Here is a 10,198-nt window from a genome sequence, read left to right as displayed (position 1 = left end):
CCGGGCGCGGCCGTCCTGTGCTGCTCTTCCCCTTTGTCCCAACTCTCCGGTAATTTGTGAGCGCTTTTCCAGCTAACCTTATTCTATGTGCGGAACTGCTTGTCCCTCGCTGCTTCTCTGTAGCTTCACGAAGCTGATCCTGCAGGGGAGCGCCTCACTCGTGTGTGGGTGTCCGTGTTCTTCACCTCCCACTCTGGGAGCAGAGAGCCAGGAGGTCACCCCTAATCCACCATCTTCTGTTATGTTAATTTATTGTGGCCACATGGAAGGAAACACAGGAATGGGAAGATGGGAAGGAAGAGTTCTTTCAGATACTCATTCTGAGAAATGAAATGTGTTGAAGTTTGAGAAATTGAAGTGTGTTTAAAATTTCTAGCAATCTTATAGTTCATGCTATTAATAGGAAGAAAAACTAACATTTATTGAGAATTTACTGCTTTTCATGATCAAGATTGTGTTCTTATTTGCTGTCTTATTTAATTCTTGAACTGCCTTGGGTTTTATTATCTCCATTTTATAGATAATGAAGCTGAAGCACAGAGATGAAAATGCCCAAGGATATATAGCTAGTACAGTGCAAAACTGTAGCTTGAAATTAGATATAGGTCAATATTTTCTCATTTTAAAAATATTTTTACATGAAAAATACATAAATTTGGATTGAGAAAGTAATACACACATACTATAACAATCCAAACAATGCAGAAATGTCTAAAGTAGAATTAGTGAATTCCCTCTCCTCTCAACCCATACCTATTATAATCATCGTTAACAGAGTGTTGTATCTTTTTGTGCCCTTCCTTCACTTATATATTTACGTATGTATATATGTATACTGTTAAGCAAATGTAGGATATTATACATACAATTCTTTAGTGTATTTTGTAATATTTTAAATTAAGGTATAATTTATGTAATATAAAATGCTCAGATATGTAATGTATGTGTATTGTAAATAGTTTTTCCTGGTCTGAGACACTCTGAGGCTTAATGGTGTCATTATGAGCAGAAATTTAAAATTTTGATGTTTAATAATTTTTTTATGCTTAATGTCTTTTTGTCTTGCCTAAGAAAGCTTGGCCTACCTCAGGGTACCCAAGATACTCTATGATCTCTTCTAGAAGCTTTGTGGTTCTAACTTTTACATCTAAGTTTGTGATTCATCTCAAATTGATTTGTGAGTATGGAGTTTGCTGAGATATTTTTTATGGCCCAGAACATGGTCTACCTTGGTAAGGTTTCATGTGATTTTAAAAAGAATGTATATTCTACTTTTGTTGAGTGGAGTGTTGTGTAAATGTCAAAGTTGGTTGATAGAGTTATCCAAGTCTTCTCTGTCTTTACTGAGTTTTTATTTCCTTTATTGGCTTCTTATTATACATCTTTTTAAAAATATTGTATGCCTCTAATTTATCACAGTTGACCTTCAAATAATGATATAAAAATTCATATGTAATATATATGAACATTATGTAATATTAAAACTGTACACCAGAACCTTATCATTATTATTTTTTATAGACAGGGTCTCGCTCTGTCACCCAGGCCCGTAGTGCAGTGGCCTGATATAACTCATTGCAACCTTGTATGCCTGGGCTCAAGTGATCTAACTGCCTCAGCCTCCTGAATAGCTGGGACTACAGGCATGTGCTACCACCCCCAGCTAATTTTTTTTGATATTTTGTAAGCCAAGGTCTGGCTGTGTTGCCAGGCTGGTAGACTGGTCTCGAATCAGCTTCAGGAGATCCTCCCCCTTCCACCTCCCAAAGTGCTGGGATTATAGGTGTGAGCCACCCTACCCTACCTTGTTTATATAATGTGTATAATGATATACAAGCTCATAAGAACTGTTAATATATATAAGAACCTTACACTAGAATAATGTAGTACTTCTAGCCATTCTACTTTTGTCATACATTTTACATCTACATATATTGTAAACCTCATGGTACATTGTTGTTATTTTTGCTTTAAACAGCTATGTTATAAAGAGGTTCAAAAAATAAGGAAAACAGTCTACTGTATTTATTTACATATTAACCATTTTTATTCTTTTTTGTATATGTAGTTTTCCCGTCAACATCATCCTCCTTCTGCCTGAAGGATTTCCTTTAATATTTTTGTAGTGCAGTTCTGCTTGTCATGAATTTGCTCAGCTTTTGCATGTCAGAAGAGTTCATTTTACCTTTGTTTTTGAAAGATATTGTTGGGATTTGTAGGTTGACTTTTTTTTCTTTTCGTACTTTCAAGATACTGCTCTATCATCTTCTGATTTGTATCGTTTCTGAGGAGAATTTCCTGCCATCCTTATCTTTGTTCCTCTCTGTGGAATATATCTTTTTACTCTAGCTGCTTTTAAGGTTTTTTTCTTTATTATTGTTTTTTAGCAGTCTGGTTATGATGTACTTTGGCGTGATATATGTCTTTGTTTCTTCTTCTTTGGGCTCATTGAAGTTTTTAGGTGTAGAGTTATTAGTTTTCACAAATCTTCAAAATTTTCAGCCAGTATTTCCAGCATTTTTTCTGCCCCCGTCCCCCCTTCAGGGTTCCAACTACACATATATTAGATCTTTTGAAGCTGTCCCACAGTTCACTGATGCTCTGTTCCTTTTTTTTTTTTTTTTTTAAGTCTCATTTCTTTCTGTGTTTATTTTGGATAGTTTTTTATTGCTAATTGCTGTGTCTTCAAGTTCAGTCATTTAGTCTACAGTGTCAAATCTGTTCATCCTATCCACTGTATTTTTCCTATAAGACGTTGTGTTATTTGTCTCTAGACTTTTGATTTGAGTCACTTTTATATCTTCTGTTTCTTTCCTTATGTTTATGCTTTCCTCTTGAGTATATGGACTATATTTATAATCATTTAATATCTTTCTACTGATTCTGTCATCATTTCTATTAGGTTTTTTCTTATAAGTCATATTTTTGTGCTTCTTTGCCTCATTGGTAATATTTAATTAGATGTCAGACACAGTGAATTTTATATTGCATGATTTTTTTTTTTTTTTGTATTCTAGTACTTTTGGGCTTTTTCTTGGATTCATTTTATTACCTGAAAACAGTTGGTTTCTTTTGAAGCTAATTTTTAAGTACTGTTAGGACCATCCAGAATAGCTTTTAGTCTAGGGTTAATTTGGTCACACCACTGAGGCAGTGTCTTCCTTAGGGCTCTCCTTGATGTCCTGCATGTGCAGGTGATTTTTCCACTCTGGCTGATTGGTACACAAATTATTCCTAGGCCTGAGTGATCTGAGGATTATTCTGCCTGTTCCTTAAGATTTTAAAATCATTTTTCAATTTTTGTGTGATATTTGTATTGTTTATTTTCCAGACTATTTCAGCATTTTTATTAAAATATGTATAGAATTATGTTATGCCAGCTTGCTACTAAATAATGAAATGATTATTTGTAGTAGTTTTATAATAATCTGAAAGAGTTGCCACACCTTCAAGATGCCTTAACGCATCCAGGAGCAGATGATACAGTCTTGGTATCATATTAATAACAGTATTTGCAGAGGTTATGAAAAAATGACATGTATGCATTTCTCACACTAAATAATATTCTTTTAATCTCGTTGTTCTGTCTCTCTCTAGGAAGAACGTGTTGTGAATCACATGGCAGCAAAAATTATTGAAAATGTCTGTACTACCTTTTCTGCTCAGGCCCAGGGCTTTATTACAGGAGAAATTGGACCCGTTTTATGGTACCTATTCAGACATTCTACTGTTGATTCTCATAGGATAACAGCAATATCGGTAAGATGGAGCGTCTTTTGGGGATATATCTGGGTATATTTAAACACCAAGTTTGAAGAAATGTACCAGCATAAATTTAATTGAATAGGTAGGAAGCTGAAATCTCAGAGTGATAATAGTTGGTGAGAGCAATAACTTGATTTTCTCCTAAAGCAGAATTTTAAAAACGGGGTCTGGAAAACCTTGGGACTGTCAGGGAATTCCAGCAGGAACTTGTTAGGACTCTGGTTTCAGAACTGTCTGGTGGTGGGAGTGGACAGCTGTGGCAGTAGTTAGGGTACAGGATTTGCTTTGTTGTATTTTTAATGTTCCCCGACTTTTCCTGTCAGTGCCCTCATTCAGATTTTGTGTTAAATGGATTTATCACATGGTTCAGATGAATTTATTTTAATGTTCAGGCATCTGTGGTTTTGCAGTTTTTGTGTTTTGGTTGGTTGTTTATTACTTGGCTCACATGGTTATAATGACTTGGTATTAAGAATAATTATGACGATATGTTAATACACTTGTATCAATTTAATACTCTGTTGAACAAATATAACCCTCTCTCATATGATTTATTTAAATACCTCTTTGAATTACCAGCCTCATCTGGGCTCTCCACTTTGTATGGCACCCTCGCTGTACCTCTAGGCAGCTCACTCCTGTACTTCTCTCTGTGGCCGTTTCATATCTTATGTTCTTTCCTGAAACCTCCAGTCCCACATCCTCCCTAGATGACTTGCCCCCTGCTGCCCGGGGAAAATGAAGACATCCAGTGGGGGCTTCCTCCTGCCATGTAAGTGTACCTGTTGACATGCACACCTGTCTTCTCTCAGTTCTTTCCCTCTGGGTACAATGGATAAGTTGTCCTTTCTTCTGTCAGAGACAAACCTCTTCATGTTTCTCCAAATCTTCTTCCTGGTCCCTTCTTGGGAACCCAACTTGAGATTAAAAATGGTTATTTTTGCCCTTTCCTACATTTCAGGTCTCTCCTTCTCTACTAGATCCTTCTAGTCAGCATTCAGGTGTTCTTTAATTTGCTCCATTAAAGAAAAAAAAACAACACAGAGCACACACAAACATGTCAACAGTCCCCAGGCTGCATATCACCACTTCACAGCCACACCTCTTTAAAGAACTGTTGCCACATACAGTTGCTCCTTTCTGGCCCATGTTTCCTCCTCAGCCCAATCTGGTACCTGTCCTAAAAATGCCACTGAAGTTGATCTTGATAAGGTTACTAATGACTGGCATGTTGCTAAATCCTGTGAATATTTATGATATTTTTCAGTTCTTATGTTACTTATATAATCTTAAAAAGCAAGGAATTAAAAATCCTGTTTCCTGAATATCATTAAGAAAGGACATATGACATTTATCTCATGCACACACATCTGTTTCAGGAGCCACGTGTTTTCAAAATTAAAAAAAAATCCCATGGCTAATTATGGTATTAATAATTACAGAGAAGTTATCAGAAAAAGTATCAAAGTTACAAAGTATACCAGTGAACTTTCTTTGAATGATATTTTAAGGCATCCATTTTAATCCTGGGCCTTTAAAAAAAAATTTGTTTTGCTTTAATTGGATTTATGTTATCATTTTCATCTTTAATACTTAGCATGGCTTCTTTTCTTGATTAGGTTTTTCTAATTGTTCCCACCAAAGTCTCATACCTAGTCCTTCTTTTCTTCAGCTGACTCACCAAGCTTGGCTCTTTCATCTTGGGCTTCTTATGGTTTGTTCTTAGCATTTATCTGAATCATTAATTTTTAACTGAAATTTTGTCAATTGCCCCAATAATGTTTTCTTTTCCTTTCCTGCTCCAGGATCCTACTCAGGAGCATGTGTTGTATTTTGTTTTTATAGCTCTTTAGTTTCCTTCAGTCTGACATGATCCTTTAGTCTTTGTTTATTTCATGTCATTACAATTTTAAAGAGTACAGACCTTTTATTTTGTAGGGTGAGGCTCAATCTGGGTCTGTCTCATGTTTCCTCATTAAATCTCTATAGCATCCGTTGACGACTCCTAACTGTACCAGATACCTCTATTGTGGGTGCCATGTGATTGTCATTTGTATTGTTCCTTTTACATTAGGGACAAATATTTTCTATAAAAGATCAGATAATAAAAATTTGAGCCTTTGTAGGCCATATACAGTCCCTGTATTCTGTTTGTTTGTTTTGCTTTCAATAACCCTTTAAAAATGTAGAAACCATTCTTTTTGTATTGATCATGAGCTATACAAAATCAGGCCATACACCTTAATTGGAATTCTATTTTGAGGACGTACTTTCTCTTCTCCTGCATTTATGTATGTATGTATTTATATCATTATGGACTCACAGATATCTATTTTATTCAATGAGTTGAAATGTGATACTACTACTATTTATAGTTTAGGTGCTCAAATAATCCCAGATTTGGCCAGTGGGAGCCCTTGAAGCTGGCTTCTATGTCCTTTTTACCTATTTCAATCACTGTTGGAGCACTTCCTTACCTTCTCACACCATATAGTGTTCTGGGCTCAGTTTCTACTTTTCCTGCACCAGCCCAGAATCAGTCATTTCTCCAAGAAATCCTTAGTATTGGGAGATGAAGATTTGTGTGCTCTTTGTGTTCATTGCTGGTGTGGGAGTGGTGTCATTGTTTCTAGGCCTTCTCAATGTTCAAAGCTAGATAAAATATATATATGACCATAATACACGTTTATATTTTTTAAATATGTATCATTGTACATATTCAGGAAAAAACCCTTTTACATTTATATTGATATTTCTATTATAATTTTAATACCTCAGGATTCTTTTTAGTCTTCCCTCTTTCCATGTTTGTAAATCCCTTCTTGGAGAGAAACCGGGTTCCCATTATTCTCAAAATATTTACTGATTTGCTCAGTTAACTTATTTCCATAATGTAACAAACTCCCATCTACTCTGGCTGCCTCCTCCGGGTTCCCCTCCATCTACCTTGCTATTGCCACTGTGCTTCCTGGGCCCCTCCTTGGCTCAGTGCTCTCTTTTCCCTCGTTGCTGCCTTTCCTCAAACTGATGTATTAACACGGGGAGGGAAGGTTAGAACATGGGTTAAGGAAAGCAAAAGGCTAGAAGTCATCTTGGGGACTTTGCCTTCCCTTAACTCCTTACACTTCACTATTTACAACCAACTAGTCAGCCCAGCCTGTGATCCTGATTCCTTGGCATTCTTCAGATCTGTCCACCTCTCTGTGGCTCTATAGCTACCCCCATAATCCAGGCCACCACCGTCTCTCACCTGAACCACTGAAGTGGCTTTCTAAGTGGTATTCCAAAGGACAGTGTTATGCCTCACCAACTCCATCATCTACACAAAGTGACCTTCATAAAATTGTATCTCCTTCTCTTATCTGCTTAAACTTTTCAAAGCTTTCCATTTTTTTTTAAGGATTGATAATACTTTACTCAACGTACTAGGTAGAAATTGAGAATTGGTGAGTTCCTTCAGTTTTAGGGTAATGTTTAGTATTTAAAGCAGATAGCACATTTTGCTTAGTAAATTAGTTATGTTTATTTTATTAATGATGCCTTATAAAGTGTAAACTCCTTGAAATCTGGGGCTATGTTTTGTTCATCTCTCTCTCAGTTTGATACCAGGTCTCTCGATTGTGAGTTAGGACTTTTCTTGCAAAGATTAAGAGGGAGCCTCCTGTCCCACATGTCAGTAGAGGGCAAAGGTTAACATCAAGCCTCTTTCTTTACTTGGACACACAAAAAAAATAGGCCACAAAGGTCCTGCTAATATAAAAGGGGGTGGCATAATATAAAAGGGGGGGCAGAATGTAGCATGAGGTCATTGTTTGGAGATACTAAAAGAAAGTTATTCTATCATAATCTTAAGAAAATTGCATCTGTACTGTAAACAGATTTACATGAGGATTTATTAGAAAATGAGGTTATAGAAACTGAGAATATGCATCTGGAAGATACTTCACACACATTCCTGGGAAGGAATGACAATTGCTTCCTAACTGGGCTGGCTTACGGAGCCAAACTTCCTTCTCAATGTCTTTTCCCATATTCACCTCTCAGGAATATGTCCTGGACCCACTTGGTGATAAAGATCAAAATTCTTAACATGACCTTGGCTCGTGCTTGCCTCTTTTGTTTTATCTCCTAATACTCATTCCCTCACTCACTGTGTCTCAATCAAACCTATATTCAGAGATTTTCTAGAATTTTTCTGCCTCAGGACCTTTCCCCCTGCTGCTTCCTGTGCCTGGATGCTCTCTGCTGGCTTTTCACATGGTGAGTCCTCATCTTTTAGGTCTGAGCTTAAGTGTCACTCCTTCAGTTAGGATGTCTCTGGCTTTGCTCTCCCTTCTGTTGAACACACCTGTATTTATTTAACTTATGCACAATTTTTCCCATTAGAGTGTCAGTTCCAGGAAGATAGGAGCCCTGTTTGTTCCTTTTCTGAGCACATGGTAGGTGCTTGATAGATAATCTGCTGACCAAATGAATGAGTGGGTGGAGGATCGCATTGCTCAGTGCTGAGGCAGCAACCTGCTCCTTGTTCCAATTGTAACTGTCTGCATTTACTGCCTCTTTCACTGATTATCTGACCCATTTCTCCTATTGGTGTCTTGGCCCCATAGATTCCTCTCTGCTGGCGTGGTCTCCAGACCAGCAGCGTCAACATTACTTGGGAATTTGTTAGAAATGTAGTTTTTTAGGCTCTAACCCAGACCTACTGAATCAGAATCTCTGGGAGTGGAGCGGGCAGGGTGGGGAGAGAGGCCCAGTAATCTGCATTTCAACAAGCTTCCAGGTACTGAAGTTTGAGAACCACTGCCTTAGACCTTGGAGCTCTTAGAAAATACTGGCATGGCTTGGAGCGAAAGATGACTAACTTCCCCTTAATACTTAGGAGGGGCCATGTTGGTAGCTATTGGTAGTTGGAGGTAGTGGACCTGACTTGGGGAATGCATTGAATAGATAAAAGTGATTCCTGGAATGATTGGGATTATAGGGAATCTCTGTAGGAACCATAGTGGGAACCAGAGAAACCTGTAGAGTTAGGTTGACTTAAAATGGTTCCTATGAGGGAGGTAACTGGAGTAATCATAGTTACTGACATGCTGAGATGAAAAGATGTGAAAAGTGAGGTATACAGGATAGTGGTTCTTGTTGGGGTTGGAGGAGAGCTTTTCAAGCAGCATTCACTGCTTCCTCGTCTCTGTCCATCTACCTCCTCCTATTCTGATACATCTTAAGATCTCTCAGGGGTCAGATGAGAGTATGTGTAGTTTGAAAAAACTCCCGGTAATTTTATATGACATCAAAAAATCATTTGAAAGGCCAAAAAGAAAACGGCTCTTAAACCTTTTCTTCCTTGGTGATTCTGCTCATGTTTTTAATAGATATGCAGCCTTCAGTTTTGAATGAGTCTATTTCTTAGAAACTGCTTTTATTAAACAGACTGTAAGAAAACCCAAATTGTAGAGGTAACACTAAATGTTTATTTTGAAGTGAATTTTGAACTGGAACTGTTCTTTCAAGTTTTAACATATAGTCTCAAATTCTGTTTTAATAAGTGTAATATTTCAAAACCAAATCACTGAAGGTAAGACGTGATGTTTGATTTCTTTATTCCAAAACTATAAGGACTAATGTACTCTTAAGGCTCTGTGCATCTTCTCAGTTGCTCTGAAGCTCTCAACTGAGTTTGAAATTCAGAAGCAAGTTAAAGATTGTTTTCTTCATGAGCTTTTCAAAATGGAAAGTCTATTAGGCTTTTGAGTGGCATTCTGAAGAAGACACATTCTAGTTGCCCTCATATTGCTTTGAATTCTACTGAGAAGTGGTCTGGGCGAATCTTTCATCAAGAAATTTCCTCCTTCATAATTAGGCAGGGATTTTATATCAACAGAAAGTCAGTTTTGCTGTGCCAGTTCCTCTAAGAATTGTTATAGGGCTAATGAGACATTGTTTTGCTGTGTTGAAGTCAATATTGGCAGAATTCTAGTTTGCTTGAAAAATTCTGATTGTGGTATGATCTTTAGGGACATCATTTAAAATGCTTTTTTTAAAAAAACACTGGGATTAGGAAAATAATTAAACAATTCTGTTTTTATTTCATAAATAGCAATTTTCTTAGATTCATTACAAATAGGTTTTTAAAAGCTTTCATAATTCTTTAATCAGAACTAGCTTTTTAAAACAGTGAATTTATTTTTCATATTCCTATTTTCAGTTATTATTGCTTCTTTTCTACTGAAACTTAAACAATTTGGATTTTAGATTCAAAGTACCCGACTTTTATATTTCCTAAACCATGGTGTCTACTTTACCCATCTGTAATTCCCTTGGGAGAAAGAAGAGAAACTGAAATATTATTTGAAAGGCACCCGAAGTAGAGTTTAATTATTTGATGGAATTTCATTCTGATATACCTATCTCTATTTTTTTTTTTTTTTTT

General features: G+C 36.6%; 1 protein-coding gene across 1 annotated transcript in view; it reads left to right on the top strand.

Moving 5' to 3' along the window:
- Positions 1-10,198, top strand: part of ULK4 (unc-51 like kinase 4) — a 672,597-nt gene that overhangs the window by 119,710 nt on the left and 542,689 nt on the right. The window contains exon 18 of the mRNA XM_012652718.1: positions 3,598-3,759. Coding sequence (XP_012508172.1) covers positions 3,598-3,759 — 162 coding nt within the window. The remainder of the gene's footprint in view (positions 1-3,597; positions 3,760-10,198) is intronic.

Source organism: Propithecus coquereli, unplaced genomic scaffold, assembly GCF_000956105.1.
Source record: "Propithecus coquereli isolate 6110/MARCELLA unplaced genomic scaffold, Pcoq_1.0 Scaffold1, whole genome shotgun sequence".
Classification (NCBI taxonomy): domain Eukaryota; kingdom Metazoa; phylum Chordata; class Mammalia; order Primates; family Indriidae; genus Propithecus; species Propithecus coquereli.
Note: the sequence above shows the minus strand (reverse complement) of the source record. Positions and strands in the feature narration are given on the sequence as shown.